The 25,987-nt window shown below is 57.0% G+C and overlaps 1 protein-coding gene across 1 annotated transcript in view; it reads left to right on the top strand.

Annotated features, from left to right (window-relative positions):
• The first annotated feature begins 17 nt into the window (after positions 1-17).
• Positions 18-25,987, top strand: part of KCNK9 (potassium two pore domain channel subfamily K member 9) — a 79,212-nt gene continuing 53,242 nt past the window's right edge. The window contains exon 1 of the mRNA XM_019624054.1: positions 18-435. Within this exon, the coding sequence (XP_019479599.1) occupies positions 153-435 (283 nt within the window). The 5' untranslated portion in view covers positions 18-152. The remainder of the gene's footprint in view (positions 436-25,987) is intronic.

Raw genomic sequence — 25,987 nt, 5'->3', positions numbered from 1 at the left:
CCGCGCCGCCCCGCCGGCCTCCCCGCCCCCCGCCTCCCCGCGGCCGCCGCCGCTTACAACTTGGAGGCGGCGGCGGCCGGGCGCTGCAGTGGGACGCGCGCGGCTGCGAGCCTGCGGGACATGCCCCCCGCGCCGGCTCCTCGCTGGCGGCCATGAAGAGGCAGAACGTGCGGACCCTGTCCCTCATCGTCTGCACCTTCACCTACCTGCTGGTGGGCGCCGCCGTCTTCGACGCCCTCGAGTCGGACCACGAGATGCGCGAGGAGGAGAAACTCAAAGCCGAGGAGACCCGGATCAAGGGGAAGTACAACATCAGCAGCGAGGACTACCGGCAGCTGGAGCTGGTGATCCTGCAGTCGGAGCCGCACCGCGCCGGCGTCCAGTGGAAATTCGCCGGCTCCTTCTACTTTGCCATCACGGTGATCACCACCATCGGTGAGGACGGGCTGGGCGCGCCCCGGGAGCGGCGCGGGGAGGCGGCGGGCGCGCGGCTGGGTTCGGGGCGCCGAGGGCTGCACGCAGGCGGCCGCCGGGGCTCCAAGCGCGGCGCCCCCTCCTCGCCTGCGCCCCCTCGCGGACCCCGCCCGAGGCGCCCCTCCGCGCCGAGCCCCGAGCGAGCGTGCGGGAGCCGGGAGGGCGGAGGCGCCACTTTTTGCGAAGAGCGTGGAGCGCTAAGAATAATCGCGGAGCAGACACCCACCCACCCGCCGCCCCGGCGCGGCTGGGCTGCGCGGGGTTCCAAGCCGCACGCTTACTACCTCGCGGGGAGTTGGCGAGGGCTGGCCGGGCACCCGCGGCGCCGGGAGGGACTCGGGTGGCGGAGCACCGCTCCTGGAGCGTGGGAGGTGCCGACCCCTCGCCAGCCTCCCGCCGTCTCTGAGCCCGGATTTGAGCTCGTCTCCCTGCCGGCGCCTCTTCTTCAAATTCTGGATCTGGCGGTGCCAGGCCTGGGGGGAGAGAGATCGCTGTCTAGTGATTGGAGCGGGGTGGCGGTGGGGTGAACGCTGCTAGGAGCAAGGTCGGGGGTTGGGGGCAGGGCAGGACCTGGGACGGAGAGGAAGGCAAGTCTGCAGACTGCCCAGAAAGCGAAGTTCAGCACCAGTCTGGGGAGAGAGTCCAGCTGGCACGCCCTGGAGATTCCTACGGTTGCCCCCCAAGAGAGTGTCCACCGAGCAGACTCTGGTGGGTGCCCAGGGCAGTATCCACACCCAGGCCTGGGGTTTTGGAGAACTCGCAGACGTTAATTACACTTTGAGAGAGGCCTTTGGGAACTCAGGCAGCTCACTTTATCTCAGAGGGGCTGCCCTTCGCAGCAGGAAGCGGGGTGGTTGTCTCTGCGGTTTGCAAGTTGTCCCAGCAGGGCACCCGGCCCCTGGGTCCTGTGAGGGCCACCTTGTTGGCCTGGGGTGGGCTCTTTCCCGCTTTGCCTCCAGTCGTTTCTGCCCCGGTGCCCTGATAGGAGGCCGCCTCCTCCTCACCCTCCTGTCCTCCCTCCTGCCTTACTTCCCTGGACCTCCTCCTCTGATCCCCCCCTTGGTATTTTCCTTTGTCTGGAGAGCTCTGTGTGCTGACAGAACAGGGCTTCTCAGTGCCATATGCAACAGGAAGCGCCAGCACAGGACGGCCTGTCTTTCCTTCTTGGTTGAAAAGACTTTTTAGAGAGTCATCTTGTTTGAAATGTTTAATTCATTGGTGCAGGCTTTCATGTTTTTGGAAGGAGATTGTCCTTCTGTCTCCATCACCGGCTTCCCTCCCGCTTGCCCCAGGCCCTTGGCTCCGGGGCCCAAACACAGAAAAATCCTTCCTCTCCCACCCTACCCTTCCAGCGCCTGAAAGGGCCTGCCACTCATCACCATCACGTCTGCCTTTAAACTTGCAGCCTGTGCTGTGGCAGTAACGTGCAGAGGTGCGGGCGGCGATCCTGGGGGACAGGGGCCTGAACTACGCCTCCCAAGCCGACCGGCCGCCCTGGGCAGGGGAGAACCCGTCCTTCCCTCGCGCTGTCTTTAGTGAATTTGACCCAGGACAGGTGACGTCTGGCAGTGCGCCACTCCATAAGACATGTGGCTGGTCCCAAGAGTTGAACTACAGCATTAGGTGACAATTGGAGTTAAAATCAAACCCAGAGACATTCTGTTTACCTGAGAACAGATACAGACTGATACAGTTCCCATGGAGGTGTGTTTATAGACTCTGATTGGTAAATCTGGGCATATGCTTCTAAGGATTAAGGCTTCATAGAGAAGCTGGCAGGAAAATATGGACAAATTGAGGGTGTTATCTAAGCCAGGGGTGCATGTGGGACTCAAATCAGTGTGGGACCGCAGGGGCATCTGATGACTATGCCGATTCTTCTCACTTCCTTTACTGAGTGTTCAATTGATTTTCTGGAAGGAAAGGTTGGGATAGATGCGTAAGAGCGGGCAAGGAAAGGCTGTCTTCACGCAGCTGTCCTGCGGTGGAAAGACACGGAACTTGGAACCCGAAGGCAGCCACACAAGGAGAGCATGAGGACGTCGGTTCCCTGCTGCCAACCTCAGTTTCCCCACCTGTAGAAGGGGCCTTGCATGATAACCACCTGCAACTCCCCGGCACAGCGCGGTGCGCTTAGTAGGTGCGCACCCACTCTCTGTGACATGGCGCAAGTCGCGTGCTCTCCGTCCTAGGAAGCGGTTTAGCAGAAGCGCTGGAATTTACAGGAATCAAAGCCCCTTTCTAGTTAATTCCGTTTGTTTTCTTCTTTTTTAATATAAATGCAAATTAAGGTGCGCCTAGGCCTAGAACAAAACCCAGCCCCAAGCCAAGCCCTCCAAGGAATTGTCTCCTACTGGACAGAGATATTAATGAGTCAGGTTAATCTTCATGGGCGTCCTTATTTTTAATCTAACCTTGAGCGATTTCTCCAGCGAGCTTCAACTTGGAGCTCACGTCTCGAGGTGGGGCAGGAAGCAGTGGCACGCTCCTCTGCTAATGAACGCCGCTTCTCAAGGCGCTGATTAGCTTGCTCTGTGCAGTGGGCTTTAAAAACATATGTAATTACCGCTTCACATGGGGTCTGTGGCCAAACCTTCATGAAAGGCTTTGGGGGGGTATCATACTGAGTGCCACCCAGCTGTCCCGGGAGCCCAGGGCACAGCCCCTGTTGTCATTGGAGGGGAGAGCGGAGGTCCGAGGGCTCTGAATGGGCAGGTGCAACTCCGTCATTAATCCAGCTCTGGTTGCCACTTGCTTCTTTTGACGTGTGCCACTTGTCGCTACATCCTGGGGCGTTCTGTGGTTGCGTCCTGAATTTGGGAAGCCCTAGACCTTTGGAATTCTGGCACTGCGTTTAAGATGGAAAACCCTGCCAGGGCCCTTCCCTGCTTGTCTGATGAGCAGGGCAGCTGGAGAGCCTACCGCCCTTCCCAGGCGTGGTGGACATCGGGACGTGGCCAGGGCCTGCACGGGGCTGTGGAGTGTTTTTAACTTGAACTTGTCTATTTGAGGCTAAGGCCTGGGTGCACGAGGAACCCCCAACAAACTTGTAACTCCTATAGGAGGCGCTTTAGGCCACAGTGGTGTCCCACAATCAGCTGCTCCCCTGACGACAGAGCAGGAACCTCCGCGACAGTTCCTTCTGGAATCTAACATCTGCGGTCCGAGTTCTTACCACCCTCAGGATCGTTAGAGAAGAAGAAACCACGCTTAGCATTCAGGTCTCCTGTGCAGGGGCCAGGAGGGCGATTTGCAGACTGGCATGTGTGAGGGAAGCAGGGAGGAAGAGAAGAAGGGAAGGACATGTGGGTGTTCTGTTTGTGCCGCAGCTGGGAGGAGTGGGGAGACGTACATCTGGGGCAGCGTTTCCTCCGGCCCTCTGGGCCCATGGGAAGCCAGGGGGGGGCTGCTGCAGGAACGGAGGTGACTGCCCTAGGAGCCCGGATGGGGCACACTCTGAGAAAAAGTTTTGGGGCTCCCGTAGTTTCCTGGATCAGATGTGGCAGCTCTTTGGGCCCAGAACGCAGTGGGACGCATCCCCGTTCTCGTGCTTACACAGTGCTCACGAAGTGGTGAGCATTCCTTTTTCCCAGCACTCCTGGGTGTAGTTTTCCATACGTGGCTTACACGCTCGCCGTGCGCCTGCCCTTGCCATGTCTGCGCTGCCTCTGAGGCTCTGGGGACAGTCTAGATGACAAGATAAGGCCTGGCCTTGAGGCAGGAGGGGAGCTGGAAACCCAAGCAGTTGGTTGCAGTCCAGCGTGCAGAGCGGGGACAGCTAAGCCCAGTTAACCCCTCCTGTGCCACCCGCACGGACTGCCTAGAGGGAGTGTTCGCGGTTGGCCCTTGCACCCTTCTCTGGGGTCCTCGCCCCCTCCAGGAAGCCTTCTTGGCTTTCTTCTGGGCCACTCACTGCCTCCCTGAGCTGTGTCCCCTGCCCTCTGGGCTCCTTCCAAGTCCAGCATGGTCGATACCATTTATTCTGGCCTGGACCAAGCTGGGTCTTTCCTCCCCTGGCTCAGAGCGGCCGTCTCGTCAAGGACCGCAGAATGGAAGCAGGTCCTAACAGACCAAGCCCGCTGGTGCCAGAGGCAGCGCGAAGCTTCCACACATATGCGAGGCTGGGGTGGGGGGTACTGCCCCACTTTGCAGATGAGGAAACTGAGGCACAGATCAGGCAGCATGCACTGAGGCACAGGGCCTTGGACTCCGTGGTGCAGCCAGTGGTGCCGTCCCTGGGACCAGGGAGGGGCCTGTGGAATATTCCATCTGTGTCTTTCTGTTCTTCCCTTTAACGCCACCGTTTAGACCTGCTCGGTCAGACGCAGGTGAAGGAGCCAGCCGCCTGGCCCACTGTGGGCTGGACGGCAGGGGTGGGTTCCCTTGTGACTTTCCAGTGTGGCATCTGGCAGTGTGTGGGAGGCTCGTGCCACCCGGGGACAGCTCCTCCTCCCCAGGCCCTGCCCGGACCTGGCCTCGCTCCGCGGAGCCCCCACCCTCCCGTAAACACACCTATTTATAGATGTCATGGAGGAGGCAGAGAAGTGAGGCAGAAAGGGGTTCCTTCTGACTCTGGGTGACATAAAAGAGACGTCTCTTCAGCCCTGAGGCAGGGGCGGGCAGCAGACGAGACCGAGACCCGGCGTTCCACCACCCATCGCCTCGCCGGCTCCTTCCTGGGCCGCATTCGCTGTGCGCCTTTCTCCCTGCACCTGCGCGCGCACCTCCAGCCTGCACTCCCCAGGCTCTCGCTCAGTCCGTCCCCCGCACGCCCGTTCATTCATGTCTTCATTCAGTTGGTTTAGTAAACTGCAGTGTTCATACAGAAAAGTGTGCATAGCACAAGTGAACTGCTTAGCGGTTCCTGAAAACAAGCCGTGCCTCTGTAACTAGCATGTGGAGCAAGAAACAGAACATCACCGGCAGCCCAGAGCCTCCTTCCTCCGTCAGCTTCTTCTTGAATGCCTCTAGTGACAGGGAGCTCATTACCGCCCACGTGATAAAGTGGTGTGTGTTTAGATGAGTGTTGAGGTTAGTGTGTCAGCTCTGATCTGGTGGGCCACCGCATGGCAAGGAGGGGAGTGTGTATGTGGGGGGCCTTCTGCTAAAGGGGTGGCCAGTCTCTCTGACGGTCACCTGAGGAGGAGCCAGAAGGCCTCCATTTAGAAACTGGAACTCGGCGGGGCCCAGGCCTGGGAGAAGAGAGGAAACTCAGCCTGTGGGTGTGGGGGTGAGTCAGGCGTGGGGAGGGTGTGTCGAGGGGGTCCAGATATGACTGGCACGGGAGCCAGGATGGAGGGGCTGCCGGCCGCGGGGACCTGCCCCCCTGAGTCAGAGCACAGACCAGCCCCATGCTCTCTCGTTACCCCAGGCTTGCCAGGGGATGAGGGAACACACAGGCGAAAAGAAATGTAATGTCTGGTCTCAGCAGAGCCCGGGGATTAGAAGGCAAGGACCCCAGTTGGGCTGCCCTGATAAAGGAGGGGCAGCGGGCGCTCTTGAGAGAGCCCCACGGACAGAGGAATTCTGGGACACAAGGATTTGGGTGAGGGTCTTTCCGTCTACCTAGTGGCGTATCCTCCACCGTGCCAGCCTTGGGGTGGAAGGGTCATTTCCTTAAGAGATTTTGTTCAAGGACCCCTTTCCCTGCCTGTTCCGACTCTGGGGCCTCTGCCCGTAGAAAGGTTTCCCTTTGTAGCTACGGGCATCCACCCTGTAGCTTGCAGCTCTCCAGGGCAGGGCTGAGTGGAGCTTGGCACAGCCCCTGCCCCGTCACAATCTTAAGGAACTTGGAGATAGCCCGGGGCCCCGAGTTTCTCCTGATAATGCTCTTCGTGAGCCGGGTCCCTCTCCTCTGAGAGAGTTCAGTCTGTGGGCGCCCTCTGGTCCAGCCCGCCACACAGGAAGAACAGACGCCCCCCCACCTCCCGCCCCGTCCAGGTGCCGTGCATCTGTGAAGAAGGCCCCCGCTGGTGCGCCCACTCGGCTGGGCGTGCCCTCCCGCCGTGACGTGTCCTGAGCTCCTGGCTCATGCTGACTTCTGCTGTGTGCTCCTGGGCGGCGGCTCCTCTGTCGTGGCTTGGTGGGAACCCAAGCTCAGGCCCCAGAGTTGATCTCCGAGCACAAAGCAGAACTGTGTGCTGTGGACACCGAGAAGAAAGGATGATGGCTGGTGGAAAAATTGGCCGCCAGGGAAGAAGAGAGAATTTAGGAGCATCTGTGAGCAGGTGTCAGCCTCGGGGCCGGGGAAGCGGACAGTCCCTGGGCTGACATGTTTGCTGGCCTTGGCGCTTCCCCAGCTGTGCTCTGGGGTCCTGGGGTCTGCCAGGCCCTGAGCAATGTCCCAGCCTGCACTCGGAACAGCTGCTTGTTAGGTGGTGCTAGCCGAGTGGGGTGGCGTGCCCTGAGCTGTCCTCACCCTTGTCACACCCCCAGCCCGGGAAGAAGCCAGTAAGTGGCCCAGGGGTGAAGGGCGGAGCCAGACTCAGGCTGCTGTGAGGTGGGGGGTGGAGATCACGGTGTGGTGAGGGCTGCTGAGCCCGTGTAGAGGAGCTTAGGGGGGCAGGCAGGACTGCTCACGCCCAGCTCATGGCTGGTCCTGGAGACCTTGGCCTCCTTATCTGTGAAATGGGGACGTGGAGCTTAGCACTCCACAGTGCCGTGAGCACCAGGGCACATGTGAGTGCAAGACCTTGCACTGCGCCCAGCCTTCTGTTGTCGTGGTGACACGGTGGGTGGGTGCCTGTGTGTTCCTTGGCGCTTGGCAAAGTTGGGAAGTTGTCATTTGTAGCTTCCCAGTTCTGCTGTCCCACCGCACTCTGGGGACATCACATCCCCTACCTGTCTCCAGCCCCAGCCTCCTCCAACACCCCTCCTGGGTTCCGCGGCCCTGACCCGGTGAGGGGCTGCCCGGTGCCCACTCTGCACTCAGGAAGCACCCTCGGAGACGGAACAGTGCCCGCCGTCCAGCGGGAGGAGGCTGTCACCGGGTCGCCAGGCGGGGCTTTTGGGGCCACAGCGTCCAATGCCTGGGGTTAGATTTTCCCAGCATGGTCCTGTTGGGAAATATAGCTTCCCAGGGTGCGCCCTCCTGCTGACTTTGCCACCATGTTCCCCTGCCACCCCCCCATCCCGGGGTCCCCATTCCCTCTCAGGTCAGAGCCTGATGCGCCAGTTTCCACGGTGTCTGTCTGGCCGGGTCCGAGTGCACACCTGCTTCCTCATTCCAGGCGAGCCTTCCTCGTCCTCTAGTTGTCCATCACCCCTGAGGACACAGGACCTGGTCCTCTGCTCCCAGCCGCCACGCTTCGCAACTCCGGGGGGCCTCTCGCATGGCACCCAGTTTTGTGTTCAGGCCGCAGCCTCTCCAGGAGACACCTGAGTCTGCAGGGCTGGACGCTCACTGGTCTCAGGCTCCCTGGGGCCCAGCCAGGCCCAGGGGGTGCTCAGGGCAGGCCTGCTGGACGCCAAGTCACACGCCTGATGCCCCCCACCCCCCGAGAGTGAGAACTTTGAGCCAAGTGGTTCGGGTGACATCTTTCTACCCCCTCGGGCCTCAGGACCACTGGGCAGGCACAGGACGCAGGCCCCAGCCTTTTGAACTTGAGTGGTTGGTTTTAAGGGAAGGTGGCAGGTTAGGGACCGCCCTTGGCCAAAGAGGGAGCTTTTCACTCCCGTGGCTTAGACGTGTGATCTCAGTCCCCAAGGGCCACTGTTATGACAGGCCCATGTGAGTCTGTCGGCACCTGGCAGAAAGAGATGCCCACCTGTGAAATGGCCCTTGGCCGTCCCTTGCCCTGCCAGACGTGTGGGTGCAGCCCGGTCAGGAGGGTGAGAGGCCACCAAGCAGCCACTGCCACTAGGCCTTTGCCTGGGGCTGAGGGGCGCAGGGGTTTGGGCACTGATGGTGTGTTGCCGTGGCATCCAGCCCTCCTCCCGGCTGCCCCCTGGGCCCTGCCCGGCCCCCCCCTTCCCTGCCTCTCTGTGCTCCTCTCCTACACACCCTGTAACCCCGCTTGCTCGGCAGTTCCATCCTGGGACCTGGCCCATGCGTCCCCTCTGCCCACCCTGGAGCAGTCCTTGCGTCTGTCCCCTGGACACTGGTCAGCAGGTGACAGTGGGCGCCTGCGCTGTGCTGGGTCTGCTCGCGTGAGAGCTGCTTGAGGGCTGCGCCCACCTTTCGTCTCACACACTGGGCCCTAGGAGGTGTTTGTTGATGGACTGCCCGGCAGAGCGCCAGGAACTCAACTCTGCACTCAGGGACTGACCAGGAATGGTAGCACGAGTGTGAAGCACGTGACAGCAGTGTGTCGGTCCTGTTGGTCATTCGCTGGCGGTGTGGAGGGTGGGCACACGTCTGGGGTGCTATGAATTTCAGGCGCACACAAGGCCTGCTGCGGATGAGGGGCAGAGCCACTGGGGGAGCTGTGCACACAGAGGTGGTGGCTGCAGCCTGGGGTGGCCCTGGGCCCCGGGCCCCCATATTGTTTGTGTGTACACACCTGTTCCCTTGCTGTGTCTCTCCCACACCTTGGAGCCCCACAGTCCCTGTGCAGCCTGCTGAGCACCTGCGGTGACTCCTAGAGCTTCTGTCAGGTACTTCCGTGGTGCCCACGGGCAACCTCCCAGCTTCCGTGGGCAAGACACCAGGATTTCTCATGAACCAAAGTGGGGATGCCAGTGTGAGTGCTGCACAGAACCTGGGGCTGTGCTGAGGCCCGGCTGCGGCCTGCCACACCCTGAGTTCTGACCCCATGGGTGACCTTGGGCTGGGGCAGTGTCCTCCCTGCACCACGGACGGTTGGGGCTGGATGCTTTGCAGTGGGAGCTGTCTGTGCTCACCTGCTGGATGCAGGCAACTGTCCCTCCACCCCCCATGCGACAAACAAAAATGTCTCCAGACATTGCCAGATGCCCCCTGAAGTGCAAAATCCGGTGGCTGAGAGCCCCTGGCCAGGTAACTTCACTTCTCTGAGCCTCTTCTGCAGATTGGAAGGTGAAGCTGCCTTCCGGATGAAGGCAGGTGATGTGTGGGGTATGTGACCCCATGTGCGCCCTGGGAAAGGGGGTTCCTCTCCTCTGTCTGTGTACCTGCCCCCTCCTCTCCACCCAGGGTAGCCGCCTGTGACGGATTCCTGGGGGAGGTGCCCACTGAGTTGAGCTTTGAGGTTGTGTCACAGTGTGGATGGGAATGAGAACTCAGGTGGGACTGAGGCAGCTTGCTGGGGTGGGCTGGGGTGAGCCCCCTCAGGTGGGATTGGGGTGAGTCATTCAGGTGGGGCAGGTTTTCGAACTTGCTCAGGTGGGCAGACGAGTTCAGTGGTGTTGGAAGAACCGCGGTGGACACTCAAGCTTCCACCCCTTAAGCAGAGGCTCGCGGCAGCGTTGTGTTGGGGGAGCCCAGGGCGCGTGGCCCCTGATCTAGCCAGGCTGCAAGGCTCCGGGTGCATCTCAAGGCAGCCTCCCCCTCCCCCCGGCCTGCGCGTGGGGTTTGAGGCCTTCGTATCTTTTGGACCCCATGTGGGAAATGACTTCTGGTAATGCAGGGCTGGCCTGGGCGAGGCTTCGAGCCGTGAGTCTTGTCTGGGCCCCAGGAGAGGGCCTGCCGCAGGGACGCTGCAGGGTGTGGTACATGTTCTCGCCGAGTCCGGTCATCATGAGGGGCCTGTCAGCTATTTCTGGGGCGATGACAACCTCTCCAGCAGCACCTCAACTGCTGGGGAGCACTGGCAGCTGGCGAAATCGGTGTAACATCCATTTGGGACAGTGTTCAGGCCAGAGGGACCCAAACACCAATGAAGTGGACGCTGTGGTGTGTTGATTCACAAAAAGACCTCACATCTGCAAAGGGGACGTGATAAGCAGTGGCAGAGAACGTTTTATCAAGGGGACAGAAGTCCCTGTGATTCTTGAGCGGTCCCGTGGTCGCGTACAAGAATGGCATTAGCTTTTCGTGTTCACATTCTCGTCATTCCCCAGATGTGCCCACTGTTTGTTTGTTTTTTATTAATCATTTTATCAGAATGAATCTGCTAGGGTTTGTGTTCAGCTGCCTGTAGCAGAGAACCCAATTAACAGTGACTTAACCAAATAGCAGTTTTATCTTTTTCGGGTAGGAATTCTGGGGCAGGCAGATGGTCAGACAGGTGGGTCCACACGGCCTTCGGAGATCCAGGTTCCTTCTCTTTTTCTGCTCGGCCCTCTGAGCTTGGCTTGTGTCCTCAGGCTGATACCTCATGGTTCCAAGATGGCGGCTGCAGCTCCAGCGTCACCTCTCGCATTCCTGCTGGCGGGAAGAAGAGGAAGAACACAAGACCGAGGAATGTGCCAGCCGAGCCTGCTCCTTTCTAAAGAGCTTTTCTGGACAGCCCATTCATGGACTTATACATAGAGCTCATTGGCCCTGACCAGCCCTAGCTGCAAGGGAGTCTGGAAAGCGGGCATGTTGCTTCTCAAACCAAACTTGGGGCCTGATGGGACCCAAGGAAAGAGCGGACATAGACACTGGGAAGCACCTATAGTGTCTGTGATGGCATGCCCAGCATTTCAGAGCCCCTTTTCTCTTTCTCTCTCTCTCTTTTTTTAAGATTTTATTGGGGGAATTGGGGAAAGGGAACAGCCAAGTTGTTGTCCTCCAGTCTTAGTTGTGAAGGGCACGGCTAGCTCAGCTCCAAGTCCAGTTGCTACCCGGCTACCTGTCAGCAGATCGTGGCCACAGAGCTCAAGGTGCTGTGTTCAATCTTGGTTGCGGGGGGCGTAGCCCACCATCCCATGCAGGAATCGAACTGGAAACCTTGTTAGGAGCACGTGCTCTCATCAGCTGAGCCATCCTGTGACCTGTTGGCAGCTCAACGGCAGCTCAGCTCGGGCGCAGCTCACTGGCCCATGTGGGAATCGAACCGGTGACCCTGTTGCTCAGAGCTCGCACTCTTAACCAACTGAGCCACTCAGCCAGCCCAGAGCTCCTTTTCTCTTTAAGTTTGTATCAAACATTATTTAGTGTTTCTGCAATCTCTAGGGAAATTCATTTTAACAGCTATATTACCACTAAGTGAACATACTATTATCTGTAACAGTTCCTCCACAGTGACTTAAGGTATCCCTCCTCTTTTCCAATTATAGATAGTTGAACCCCTTTATTGAACCTCTCAGTGCCTATAGATTCTGCTGGGTTTTTACTTCAGCTGCCCTCAACAACGCTGAAAACATCTTTGATGTTCTTACTTGTTCAGAACAGTTTCTTAGCAGTGTTTGTGTGGCCTGGGCCAGGTCATGCAGTGTTGGATGGCTGGTGCCCACAGTTGTGAAAATCCACCCTCATCCCAGACATGGCCAGTCGTAGGTCTGGTGGTGCAGTTATAGACACACGGAACCCACATCCTCCTGGACACCATGGAACCAGGAGGAGCTGGGAGCCAGTGGGCCTTGGTCTTACTCCAGGGATGGGGCGGTTTTGCCTGGTCAGTCTGGTTCAGCCAATTGGCTGTGGTCATTGGAACTCTGAACTGAGAAGCAGCCCTAGTGGGGAAGAGTGCCATGGGTGGTTAATTTGTCATGCCTGCCATGGGTATTCAACAGGAAGGGTGCTGTGTGTGATTGATTGGTCTTGTCTGCCATGGGTGTAGAATGAGCAATGGTAGCATGCTTGCCACATACTTGCCCACCCCGGGCTAGTGAAAGAGAGACCTTCAGAGGTGGAGGGCTTTTTTTGTCAATGTACTGAGAGCGATGTCATTTTGGATAGCTCTATGGATATTGCTTGTCCGTTGTCTAGTTTGCAAGACAGATTCCCATCTATTACCATCTTTCATCCGTGTAACAAACCTGAAATAGGCAGGGTCAGGGATTAACCCTGTTGTGCCCACTGGGCTCAGAGAGGTCCAGTGACTTGCCCAAGGTCACACAGTGGAGTTGGGACTTGGACCCAAGCCTTCTGCCCTTAAGCCCAACGTCTTTCCATTACAGCTGAGTGTCTCTTTTGTGCTGTCCCAGACACTGTTCACCTGCCTGGATCAGGGGTCGGACACAAGGAGAATCAGCCTCAGTGATGATTGTCTGATAGTCACGAGGACTCACAGGTCATCTGGTCCTACTCTCCTGGGATGGCATCATTGTTTGACCCTCCAGTGACAGGGCGCACACGACCTCACTAAATTAGACTGGAAAGGCAGATGTGGCATCATTCTTAAGACAAAAGAAGACATAAGATCTCTCATGTGCTTCTCTTGGCCATGCTGACCAGAGCGTCCCAGGACAAGGTAGCCTCTAGTCTCTTGCAACAACAATAGAGCTATCATTCATGGGGTGTCTGTGGCCTCCAGTTTTACCAGACACTATCTCAATTAATTTCATCCTCTCAACAACCCTACAAATAGCTATTTTCGTGTATTCCCATCTTACAGATGCAGACATGGGAGATCTGTGTCCGGATTAAGCAACTTGCCCAAGGTCACACAGCGACACTGTGGCAGAGCCAGGCAGCCTGACTTCAGAGTCTGCGCTTGTAACTCTGTTGTTATATACTGTTGCTGCTGACCTCCTGTATCAGTTAGCTAATGACGTGTAACAAATCACTCACCGAACGTAGAGGCTTAAAGGACTGTTTATTATGTCTCCACGCTGTGGTTCAGCTGGGGTTGGCTGCTCCCAACGGCTCCGCTGGGCAGCGTTTTCTCACTGTTGGTCTGCAGGCTGACTGGGGCAGCTGTGTTCCAAACCATTGTGTGTTTTCCTCCTGGTAATGGCAAAGGTACAGGAGGGCACTGAAAGCAAGTGAGGTCACTTATGCCAAGACCTCACTGTTAACGCTGCCCTTCCATCCACACACCACTGGCTGAAGCAAGTCACATGATCAAGGTGAGCGTGAAGGGGTGGGAAACACACCTGCCCATGATGAGGCCAGGCAGTGGTGCAGTCTGCTCACCCTGCTGGCTGGCCAGGAGCTTGCCAAGCCCCTCCCTGCTCTCCGTGATTGGCTGCCTGGTGCAGCGGGCAGAGCACGGGTTTGGACTTTCCTCTGGGTTCCAGTGCTATGCGTCTCACAGCTTTGCTTCCTCATTTGTAAAACAGGGCACCATCTACCCCTGTACTCATCAGCTTGGGCTGCATAACAAAGTACCGTGGCCTGGATGGCTTAAACAATAGAAATGTGTTTTCTCACAATCCTGGCGCCTAGAAGCCCCAGATCAAGGTGTTTGCAGGATGATTCCTCCTGAGGCCTCTCTCCTGGGCGTGTAGACGGCCGTCTTCTCCCTGTGCCTTCACATGGTCTTCTCTGTGTGTCTGTGTCCTCCTTGCCCCTTCTTATGGGAATTGGGCCCACCCAGGGACCTCAGTTCACCTTCATCACCTCTTTAAAGACTCTGTCTCCAAATATGCTCACATTTTGGGGTGGGGGGGTGTTAGGACTTCAGCATGTGAACTTGGAGGGACACATTTCAGCCCATAGCACCCTCTTAGTGCTGCCGTGGACGTTTAATGAAAAAATGGAAATGGAGAGGCACCCCGTCCAGGGCCCATCACATAGTCGCTCAACAAAGGCTGGTTCTCTGTTCCAGCACATGTGTGAATGGGCGTTTATCAAATTGTGGCCAAGGAGAATTTGTTGCCGCAACATGTTCTTCTATCATTCTTCTCAAACTTTGGTTATACGTTGGGTCAAAAGGCTGCTGTGGACCCAGCCCAGGATGTATCATTGAGAGATCTGAGCTCAAAGCCTGCCCTGTCTCTTACTGACAGGGGACAGTGGGCAAACCCCTTCACTGGCCTCAGCCTTGGTGCCCCCATTTGTAGACTGTGGGGGATCCTGCCTCCTTCAGCACGTGTTGTGGGGGAGGTCTATGAAGTCGACTGTGCGTCTTTTAAACGACTTAATTGGATTTTTCAACAGGGAAATGTAGTACTTATGAATTTAAATACACACATTTTATGTAAAGTTTTTGGTGTGAGTCTTTTACTGTGGTTATGTATAATAAATGAGTCTCATCTTTTAGAGAGAGACTACTGAAACACTTAGCAATGAGATGAAATGTCTGAGATTTCAAAATAATCTGAATTGCAGGGGACATGGGTGGGGCTTAGAGAAAATAAGACCGGCCACGGGATGTTAATTGTTGACGCTTAATTACTTGTGCCTGGGGCCATTACACTTTTTCTTTCTACCTTAGTATAAATTTGAAAATTTGCATAGTAAAAAATTTAAAAAGTCGCACAAAAAGTAAAAGGGGAAGTATGCCAACATAGTCCAGTTCCTCAGCCCCACTTCCGGGCGGTGACAGCTGCCAGCAGGTTGCTGTGCAGACGAGAACAGAACACTTGGCTCCCATGCAGGCTGTGGCCTGCTCACAGGTTTTTTTGGAACTTACATTGCTTGAAAATATTTGGAATTAGTTTCCAACATTCATTTATCTTTTAAAAGCACCAGTTCTTGGTTTTATCATGTTGGATTATCTGTCTTATATAGAGTTTGCTTTTTCATGTATTAAATACTTCTTTTGCATTCTTGAGGCTCATTTTTTTTTCACAGTTTAAAGCACTGACAATTACCAGGCTTTCTGTTTTTTAATAAATGTACTAAAGGCTATACTTGTTCCTCTGAGTGCCACTTTGGCTGCAACCCATAGGTCTCTCATTATCATTTATTTGTAAATAATTTGCAAGTGAGTTAACTTTTTCTTTAATACAAGAGTTATTTGAAGTGTGTGTTTTAAAAGTATACAATTATCCATGTGCACATGTAAACGTATGCACACACACACACACACACACACTCTTTTGTTAGGGCAGTGATTAGGAGCATAAGCTTTGGATCCTGACTGTCTGGATATTATTCTGTCTTGCCATTTACTAACTGTGTGACCTCGGGCATGAATTGCAACATCTCTGTGTCCTGGCTTTTGATATGTATAAAATAGGGATGATAACAGTAATAACAATAACAATAAGACTATCTCAAAGTTGTGGAGAAGATTAAGTTAACTATTGCATTTGAACCATTTAAAATAGCTAACATTTATCGAGCGTTCCCTATATGTAGGTACACTTCTAGTGCATAATTTGTATGTTTCAAAATTTAACGGACTCTTTCTTTGTAGCTGAGTGATCACTTTTTGTAGAGTTCCGCAGATACATGGAAAGATTTAAGCAAAACTTAAATCTTTTTCGAGGGTTGAAAACTAGTGCTACACCCATGTCGGATTAAGCACCCTGTCTTAAATCATCACTGTTTAGTTAACTTTTATACCTTTAGTGGTGTATATTCTTTGTTCAGTTCACCACAGTCTCACCATCAATATCAGGGTCATCTCGCTCACTCAGCTGCCTGACTCTATAGGTATTTCAACTTGTGTTTTTGCTTCATAATTATCTGCTTTATTATTATTATTGTATTATTATTTAATTCTACTTAATTTCTGAGGGAGATCCATTAATGTCTCTTTCTGTGCTTTGTCACTGGGCTTTGCCAGTTTCTCTTTGTATTTCTGATAGTTTTAGTTTTATGTATTTTGAGGCTATGTGGTTTGATGTGTAAAGGTTTGTATGGGTCAGTTCTTGTTGGTGGAGATAAGCTTGCCTTTATAAAGCAAGCTTCTTTGTTGTGTTTGATACCTTTTGCCTTCAGCTCTTTTCCCCCCGATATTATTTCTGTGCCTCCTTTCTTTTATTACCGTTTGTTATAGATATGTTCATTTTTTTAGCTTATTTTTACTTTTTCTGCAGTAGGAAGATCTTGACATGGCTTGCAACAAAAGGCATAAACATAAGGTATAAAGCCAGGTCCCCGAATCAGGGATGTGCCTGTGATTCATGTGTGTTAACCTTCATGATGGCTGTGATAGAAGTTCAAATTTGCTTGGAGCTTCCTAGGAGAAAGGACAAAAAGAAAACAGGTCAAATGTTATAGCTCCCGCGTCTCATCAGAAATGTCGAATGCCGAGTTTCTTAAACATGAGCCCTCATGCCGTCCTTGCAGGCTCACCGAGTAATGTGCTGGTGTCAGGAACATACAATAGATGAGGCCCATGCTGAGTTGTGACTGACCTGCAGCCACCTTGAGGATGTGGCGTTTCCGGGGACGTCTGGGTGGATTGTGCAGGGATGGTCTTGGGGTATGGCGTACAGCACCAGCTGGGACACAGACTCCATGAGTTTCCAGCTTTGTCTTCCTTCGTGTGTTGGCATTTATACTTGTGTGGGTCGCACCTGTGTTCTAGGCAGGAAGAAGGATGGGGCGAAGGTCAGAACGGTTATGCCAGATGAGATTGCCCTGTGAACAGACTTTCCTGGAAGCGCCACCCAGCAACTTCTGCTTCTACCTCATTGGCCAGGGGTGGGCCATGTGGCCACACCTAGATCAGTCATTGGGAAATGAGAGAGAAAGCCCTATCTCACACCTGCCTCGAAGCCTAGGGGACATATAGCCGGGACTCCCAGGGTTTAAGGGACCTCCAGGCAGCCTGTTCAGGGACCCTGCAGATTCTACTTACCCGCATCCTGTGACAAGGCACAGCCTCTGAGGCCTCGGCCATGGTCAAGTCCCACATGTCCTATATGTGACCTGGTTTCACATGATCCAGTTCAGCACCTTGAGCAGGCCCCCCACCCCTCTCGGCTTCATCTCCCATGTGGGAGGTGACTCCACGGATGCAGTGGGCTCCAAGGTCTCCAGTGGCTGGCGATGGAAACCCTCGGACCTGCTGCTGAAGACACAGGCCACTGGCTGCTTTATTTGGCATCTCAGGGTGTCCCAAAGGTCCCTCCTAAAGGAGTCAGAAGATGAGGCTGAAATGGGGAGTGCTGCTGGCCAGGAGGAAGCTGCCAGCAGGGGCCGCGATGCTCTCTGGCTGCTTGATTCTCGTGCCTGGTTTTCAGGCACCTGCTCTCCACACCTCCGGCCGGGGAGAGCCTGATCTGGTGCCACACTGATCTCACCTCCTTAAGCATTTCCTCCTGGGCCCAGCAGTGGCCCTTATGGGGAGGTTGTTAAGTGCTGTTGGTACCTTTTCTCTCTCCTTCCTTTCAGGCAGGCGTTGGCCGTCAGCCATGACCTTGCTGTCACTGTCTCCAATTTAGGGGAGACTTCTAGGTGCCCCTCCCCAGCCCCTGGTGCCCTTGGCTGGAGTCCTCCCCCACCCCAGCCCCGGGAGACCCAGCCATTGGAAGGACTCTGGGTTTTTTCCTCCGGGTTTTGTTTTCCAGCTCAGCCTCGGTCCTCTCTGCGCACACCGAGGAGCCCGCTCTAATTTGGCTTCCTCTAGGGATGACCTAAGCATTTGTTTTTAAAGGGCTGGCGGGGGGCCACCAGGCATTATACAACGCTGCACTGAGACCATGTCACCCACTTGGCCTTCTCCCAGTGTGTGCGTTTCTGAGGTGACGCAAGGCCTGCGCTGGTGTGCACCAAGCTGGCTGGCCAGCGACTGTCGAATCAGGTCGAGTCGCTCCCCTGCTCAGAAGCCATCAATGGCTCCCAGCAGCCTACGGCATGGGGGCCCCGCTCATCACGGCCTTGAAGTCTGAGCTCTCGCCTGCCCCTCAACCCCATCCCGCCCTGCGCGCTGCACCGTGCAGCCCCAGGCACCTGACCACTAGCAGTTCCTCCTCCGTAAAGCCCTCCCTGGCTGGTTGGGTGCCCCTCCCGTGTATCCCGGCAGCTCCAGGCCCCTGCCAGCTCAGCACCTGTCACCCTGTGTCGTGTTGTGCTCCTCCCAAGCCTGGGCCTCTCAGCACGGACTGCCTTTCTCAGCAGACGGTGGCCGAGACCTTTGTCCACCGGCGCCTGGCACGGAACAGGCCCTTGGAGAATGTTTGTTGAATGAAGACAGGCATGTAAATGGAACAGGTTCCGCGAGCGCTCTGTTTAATTGTTCTAGAATATTCCCCAGGTCTTTCAGAACAGCAAATCCTTGAAAAACAACAGCCCACAAACCAGAATGGCAGGTGTTCGCAAGCAGTGGTGGGTAGTCCAGTTGGGAGGGCGGCTCTGCTTTCCGTGGGAGTCGGGGTTCCCTCCGCGCCTCATCCTCCCTGCTCACTCAGAGGGGCCTGCCGATTCGGCTGGTTTTCTCCCCAAACCCAGGGCCTGGCCTGGTTCCCGCGAGGTTCCCCGGGCAAGGCCCCTTTCCCAGGTGGTTCCCATCCCTGAGCTCCACGCCAGCTGTGGTCAGTTAAACAGCAGCTGTCAGCAGTGTCACTCCGGGCACCGGTCCAGGCACTTAACCTCTCTAAGCAGGGTGGGTCCAGGCGTCCACTCCAGGTTGCCAGCGCCCCGCGCTGTGAGGTAGGGTGTACCCCCACCCCCTCACCACGGAAGCTTCTGGACTCTAGTTCCGCCCGTCAGTCTGCTGCTTCTGCTGTGTTGTCTGCAGCCCCGTGGCACAGGTGAGCTTCCTCAAGCCAGCGGCCCTGTCCCAGCTCCCAAACCTGTAGGGACTCCAGGAAGTCCACAGGGTCAATCCCAGACTCTGAGCTGGGTGGCCCGGCCCACACCTCGCTGCCAGCTTTCTGTCTACTTCATGTGGCTTGGGCTCCTTCCGCGTGGTCCCTGGTCCTGCCTCCCGGCTCTGCACAGTACGTGGAGCAGCCTGTCAGAGGGGAGCGCGGCCCCGTGGGTAGAGCCGCTGTGGCCTCCGACACCGTGGGTCCTGCCTGTGCAACCTTGAACGGACCCCTGAGCTCGGTTTTCACATGTAAAGTGGGCACGACCGTGGCTACTCCCTGGAGGTTTTGTGAGCACTAAACCACATCCGTGGCCTGGTACCTGGCACCTGGTACGTAATGAACGAACAGTAGGTGATGCGATGGTGCTCATGGGTTGCTGTGCTGGACACTGTGCCCGGTGTTGTCGGCTCCAAGGTGAATTAAACAGACAGGACACCCCATGTTTGGGGAGACGGTTGCTGAGCGAGCGGGACGTGCTGTGGAGGGCAAGAAGTGGGTGCTGCGAGAGCGAGTGATGGAGGCAGAATTCCGACTGGGTGGTCAGGGATGGTGGCCTCCAGGAAGTGCCATGTGAGCTTAGACCTAGTGCCTTTGGGAGAAGCTGCTTGCCAGGACAAGGGAACAGCAGCGTCTGTGCCAAGGCCATGTGGCAGGAGAGGGACTGAGAAGGCGGGATGAGGCTGGAGACAGAGCCCTGGGCTGGGGGGCAGGAAGGATTCCTTGGAAGAATGGGAGGGGCTGGCATGGCTCTGGAATTAGAGAATTCAACCAATTGGATTCAAATGCTGGCTCAGCCATTCAGTACTGTGTGGCCCCTAACAAGTTACTCAACCTCTCTGTGCCCTTGTTTTCTCCACACAGTGGAGATGGTGAGAGTATCAGCTCAAAAGGCTGGGCGTGGATTCAGAGGGAGAGAATACAGGTGGTGAGCCTCATGCCCTGTCGAGACTCACAGGCACTCAGCTAAATAGCTCCAGCTGTGCCGTGGCACGTGGGACGCCTATGAAAGACACCTGGGCTGCAGGTGCACTTAGCCTGCAGGGCCTGGAGGGGAGAGTGGCAGGGCCGCAGCCTTCACCCTTCATCTGGTGAGTGCAGACGGGGGCTGTGCTTGGGGTGGTGGCTGTGGGGAAGGAGAGGGCAGCCCCAGGCACTGGTCGCAGGACAGGCAGCCCCTCCCTCCTGCCCCAGCCCCAGGACTGTCCTGGAGGTGGCTCTCCGTGGCGTCCAGCCACGGCCCCTCTGGAGGTGGGTGGGACCCAGCCGGCCTCAGGAGCTGCCTGCCACCTGCAGCCCCAGGGCAGTGCCCTCGCTTTGATTCCTGGGGAAAGTGAGTGGGAGATCCAGGTCGGGAGGCGGAATGTCCCTCCATGGCCTGCCTGAAGGCTCCCTCCTGAAGCTGGGCCTGCCTGAAGGCTCCCTCCTGAAGCCGGGCCCGCCCTGCCCCCCGGCCACCCCCGGAGGACCAGGCACTGGAACTTCCGGTCCTTGCACGGCTGCCGCTGCTGCCAAGGCCAAGCCACTTGGCTCACTCTGAGCAGAGTCTGTGCCAGCCAGAGGGAAGCTGCCAGCTCTTGCTGGCCTTGGGCATGACTCCCTGAGTCCCCACAGCCATAGAGTGGGACCAGGTGATGCAGGGGGGCACCCAGGAGCCCAGGCCCGCAGTCAGTGCTCCCCAGGAAGGCACCAAGCCTGGAACATGGCGGTCACCTCACCCCGGACACCCTATCACTCGCTCAGTAAGAACATTTGTGACATGGGGAGGGGCGGGTGATGAGTGGCTGCTGGGCCAGAGCACAGGTGGTGGGGCGCCGGGGGCTGCAGCCTCCATCCTTGCTTCTGCCTCATCCCCGTATCCTAACTCAGTGCTTGGAACACAGGAGGGACTTGATAAATGCTTGCTTATTACCGAGCCCCAGGTGTGGGCTGCCTCCCCCTCCTAGCTTCAGTCTCCCTGTCTGTGAAGAAGGAACCTGAGCTCCTCTGAAGACCTGGGTTTGAATCCTGACCTTTGCCCTCACGGGCTGTGTGACCTTGGGTGAGCCCATTAACCTCTCTGATCAGTTTTCTCATCTGTAAAATGTCCTGGGTTGAATGATTGCTACCTGTGTCAGGAAGGATTGTGTTGACTTTTCGTAAGGAAAACTTGACCACAGCGGCTTAAGCGGTTTGAAACAGGAATTTGCGTGTCAGCAGGCCAGGCTGCCAAAGCTCCTTAGAAAGTCATCAAGGACCCTGGCCCCTTCTGGCCTCCTGCACCCTGATCCTGGAAGGGCAGGTTTCCCCTGTGGCTGCACCTGTGTATCAGGGATGGAGGCACTCTCCCAGAACCCTGCCTGTCACAAACTTCCATGTCACTGGCCAGATAAGTTCATGTGGTCATTTCTGGTGTTTCTAGGGGGCCCATGGCTGTTCCCCAAAATGGGTTCTCTTAGTGAGGAAGAAGGGGTCAGGCAGCGAGCGAGTGGACAACCTACGGACATCCCTGAACCTAATACTTGTGCCTCTGAAATGGGCTTTTTACACAAACAAACCTGCGAGGGCATCAGCGTCTTCTTTCGGGCCAGTGTAGACCCGAGCCTCTGCAGTAGCTCCCCCGCCTCGGCCATCGAGTGGGTGTAGATGCTGGGTGTAGCCGTGCCCCAGCTTTCTTGCCCATGTAAAGCCTGGGGAGAGGCCATTCATTGTGCCTCTGAGACAGGGACCTTGGTCCAGGAGCCAGTGAGGGCCCGGTGAGGGTGCTCGGCCTGGCCACGTGGGGTTGGAGACCAGCTCAGCGCCTCTCAGCCAGCAGGCCTCAGACCCGCGGAGGGAAGGGTGTCTGTGGGTGTTAGAACTGGCCGTGCAGCTGAACCGGGACCTTCCCGAAGGAAGGCACAGCGGCCCCCCTGAGGCACCGGGAGGATATCTGAGACGCTAGTCTCAGCAGCGCCAGAGGCCCCCCGCAGAGGCCTGGGAGCTGGGAGCGAGGAGAGAGGGCCTGAGCTGGAGGGGTGTCCTGAGTCCCAGGCGAACACGGGCAGTGGTCCCACAGGGACGCTGACCTCAGGGCTCGGCCCACAGAGGAGAGGCAGGTTCAGATCCCGAATGTGAGAGGGGAGGGGCTGAGAGGCGAGCCTCCCGGGAGAGACCTCTTCTCGACACCCTGGGACCCTTTCACCCTGAGGGGGAGCCCACACCTTGGGCGGGATCTGGATTTCAGAGACTTCCAAGGGGATCCTGTGGCCTCGAGAAACCTGGAGAGAAGGGGAGCTCTCGGGTCCCTTCGTGTCCAGCCGAGCGGGAGTGGGTGAGGAGGCCCACAGCTGGGGACCCTGGGCTGGCCGTGGGGCTGGGAGGCCGGGAACCACTCTGTGGCCTGGTGGACCTGGGAGAAGCTGGTTGTTCTTCCTTCCTGTTGGGGGCCGACCTACTTTTCACCCTTCGCTGAGTGCTTGGTTTAGAGGACTTAGGTTCTCGGTTGGTCCGAGTTGCCTGTTGGGGTTTGAGTGAAGCTGCAGTCGTGCGGGCCTGTGAGGAACTTCTTGGCATCTGGGGTCCGACTGGCCCACGGGACAAGTGTTGTGGAAAGAGCCACCGGCCCTGGGGTTACACATGCCTACTCAGAGGCGCTGTCCCTTCTCCCCGTGTGACTCAGTGTTTTGGCCTCAGTTTCCCCGTCTGCTGCACGGGGGCTCACACATCCAGTGACAGCATCTAATATCTAGCTCAGGCACAGATGCTTCAGGACCTGCTGTGCCTGGCGGCACCTTTAGTTGGTAGATGTAAGGGATGGGCATGGGGGGCGGGGGGTGCAGGGTGACAAGCAAGGGAGTGACTGTTCAGCTGGTATGGAGAACTTGGGTGTCTTAGGAACAGGGCTCCTGTATTGGAGAGAACCTTCCAAGGGACAGCAGCATCTGTGAGGCATCCTTCGTGCGGAGGGCAGTGTCCCTGTAGGTCCCCTTTGGTGTCTAAGCCCTCAGGGTGGCCTCCTGGGCAGGGAAGCCCTGGATTGGCACCCGCATCCCTCTGTCGGGTGCTTCGGATCCAGTCAGTTGGGGGGCAGCTCTTGCTCCCACTTTACTTCCTTGTCCTGAGTTCCCAGAATTTGCGCTCAGCTGAGCTGGGGGTGAGTAGCTCATGGGGGCGGCTCTGGGGACAATCGACCCTCGGGCCTCCTGGATGTGTCCACAGCAGGAAGTGTGGCAGGAGAGGGGGCAGAGGGGATCAAGCCTGATGCTGGGCTGCCTCTCGGGACCGTGTGGGCACTCCGGACGGCCTGGGCATTCATCCTGCCTCCGCCCCCTACCAGTCGTGGGCCATGGACACGTGTACCTTGGTTTTGTGAAGGGTAAAGTGAACATGTACTTGGGCAGAGCTTAGAATGGTGCCTGGCATGTGGCTGATACGATTGGGTTGTCGGAAAAGTCATGACGCGTTTTTGCAACGAAAAACAGAAAAAAAACACGTGATGACTTTTCCAATAACCCAATAGTAATCACTTCCTCTTGGAGAATCAGGTGTATTCTAAGGCCCTTGGAGCACAACCTCTTTTTCCAGGTGCCCCTATTCTGAGCAATTCTGGTGTATTCACGAGGCAAAATCATGAGTGCTCACGCCGCACCAGTCACAGCTAGGGAAGCAGAAACGGGCAAGCCCCAGGTTATAGCTCGTCCTCAAGGCGCTCACGGCCACGATGGCCGACAGACAAGAACCGGCTCCTGTTGGTTCAGAGGCCCAGGGCAAGGAGGGACTGGAGGAGGGAACCTCCACTGGACATTGCTCTTGCAGGGAGAGGGCGCAGGGTCGTGCACGTGTAAGCACGGGCCAGCTGCCGTAACGGCCCCGCGTCTCAGTGGCTTGGCACAGTACACGTGTCTTCTACTCATATTGACGCAGGCAGCCGAGAGGCTCTGCTGTGTTCCACCGGGTCACTCAGTGCCTTGAGCTCTTTCTGGATTCAGCCAATGCGAACCGAGAGATCCTTCGCATGTGCCTGGCATCCTTCATGGCAAAGGCCTGGGATTGGTGTGTTTCATTTCTGCCCACATTCCATTGGCTGGTAGACAGTCACATGATCCTGCTGAACTGCAAAGGAGTCTGGGAAATGTAGTCTAGCTGTGTCGCCCGGCGGTAGTTTGAGAGGTTTGGGGAGTGCCAGCAGGGTCTGTCACAGGAGGCTTCTGGGAGAAGCTGAGGTTGCCTCAGGCTGTGGAAGACAGTGGGACGTGGGGAGGGGGTCCGCTTGGGCAAGGGCTGAGAGTGCCCAGCATGTTTGGGGGGGCAAGAAGCCCAGGGAAGGGGTGAGTGGAAGGAGGTGCAGGAGGTCAGGAACGTCCCCACCCCCTCTTCTCCCCACCCTTCACCCCCCTAAGTCCCTGAGTAGTTCCGTGTTCGCTTCCAGTTCAGGCACTGCCCGTACCGCCGAGCAGGGCTCAGCATGGACATTATCACCTCACTCAGTCCTCCCAGCTCTGCTCCTGCTGGGCTGGTGGACAGCCAGGGCCCTGGGTGACGGGGTGGTTTTCCTGCAGCTCCCTCAGCCGACAGCACCGAGCCAGCCCTTGAGTCTGTGGCCAGTGCTGTTTCTCGTCCCCCCACTGCGTCTGTGTCAGTGAGGCCGAGAGGGCGCGGGGGAGCCCCCGTGGGGGAAGGGCTCTGGGGAGGAAGGTCTGGGTCCCCGGGCTGCTGTGCACGGGACCCCAGGCCCATCCACATTCGGCTCCACCTCAGGGCCACCGAGGTGCCTGAGCCTTGGTGATCCTGACATTGGCCCCGTCACGGCGCCGTCGGTCCCCATAAACGTGTCCGTAGAGGAGGACGGCCTCAAGCAGAGCGGAAGCAGGTGGGAGGCTGCTGGGGATGGCACAGGTGTTACGGGCAGTTGGGGTGCCAGGGTCCTGGGAGTTCTGGTTTGGAGGCCTGGCTCCCCCCTCTGAAGTGGGGTGCCCTGGGTCTAAGAACCCCAGGCTCCTGATCTGTGACATGGGAGGACCAGGCCCCCTGCCTTGGGGTCAGATGGTACTGGGGGACACGGAAGCCTGTCCCTCTGGGCCTGCACCCATAGTCAGCTAGGGCGACCACAACAAAATGCCACAGACCAGGGGACTGAAACAACACGAGCTCACTTCTCACAGCTGTGCAGGCTGGGAGGTCCCAGATCAGGAGGCCAGCATGGTCAGTTGAGCACCTTATTTCTCCTCCTCTTCTTATAAGGACACTAATCCCATCATGGGGACCCCACCCTCATGACCTCATGTAAACCGAAGGACCTCCCGAAGGCTCCACCTCTAGATGTCATCGCATTAGGGCTTCAACGTAGAAATCTGGAGGACACAGACATTCAGTCCGTAACACCCCCCCACGGGCTGTTGGAAACAAGCTCGTGGCCACAGTCTCCCTGGTGCACGGCCGTGGGCCCGAGCTGGAAGGAGCCGAAGGCGTCCGGACGCCAGACGGAGGCGCGAGTGCAGGGCTGCAGCGGGAGAGCTGTCTTGGGCTGCAGGGGTCGGGCCCGGGAGCGGGGGCTGCAGCCTGGCCTTGGACCTGCAGGGGCCATGGATGGGGTGTGGGCTCAGTTGGCTGCTGTGATGAGTTCTCTTCTCCCGGTTGGACCCTGAGGCCCCACTCCTGTCCTCGCTACGGCAGCAGGAAAGCTTGGCCTGGCCATCTCATGATGGCATCTTTGCAACCTGCAAAGGGGGCTTAACCTGTTGTCCCAAATGTGAACAGCTGACGTTTTGCCCATGTGGACGAGTTCTCTTTCCAGCCTGCTGTTTCCGGCCACGCGGGGCTGCTGAGCCCTTGAAGCTGCCCTCCCTGACTGTCTCTATGTGTGGAATGGGCCACTGGTGGTGACCGGATCTGATGCTCAGGGCCATTCAATGAGATAGTGACCGTCAACGTGACGGGGAATGTACGGGGCCTTGCTGCTACCCTGGCTCCCGCGAGGTAGTGCTGAAGTGTCCCCTTGTGGTTCCTGGCACAGGCCTGGTGACGTTTCCTTCCTTCCATCCCTAAGGTCAAGTTTAGAACCTACTTGTCACCTCAGAAAGAAAACCTGTGCCCTTTAGCCCCCACCCCCGCCTCCCTC

The sequence above is a fragment of the Hipposideros armiger genome, unplaced genomic scaffold, assembly GCF_001890085.2.
Source record: "Hipposideros armiger isolate ML-2016 unplaced genomic scaffold, ASM189008v1 scaffold_574, whole genome shotgun sequence".
NCBI classification, from domain to species: Eukaryota; Metazoa; Chordata; class Mammalia; order Chiroptera; family Hipposideridae; genus Hipposideros; species Hipposideros armiger.
Note: the sequence above shows the minus strand (reverse complement) of the source record. Positions and strands in the feature narration are given on the sequence as shown.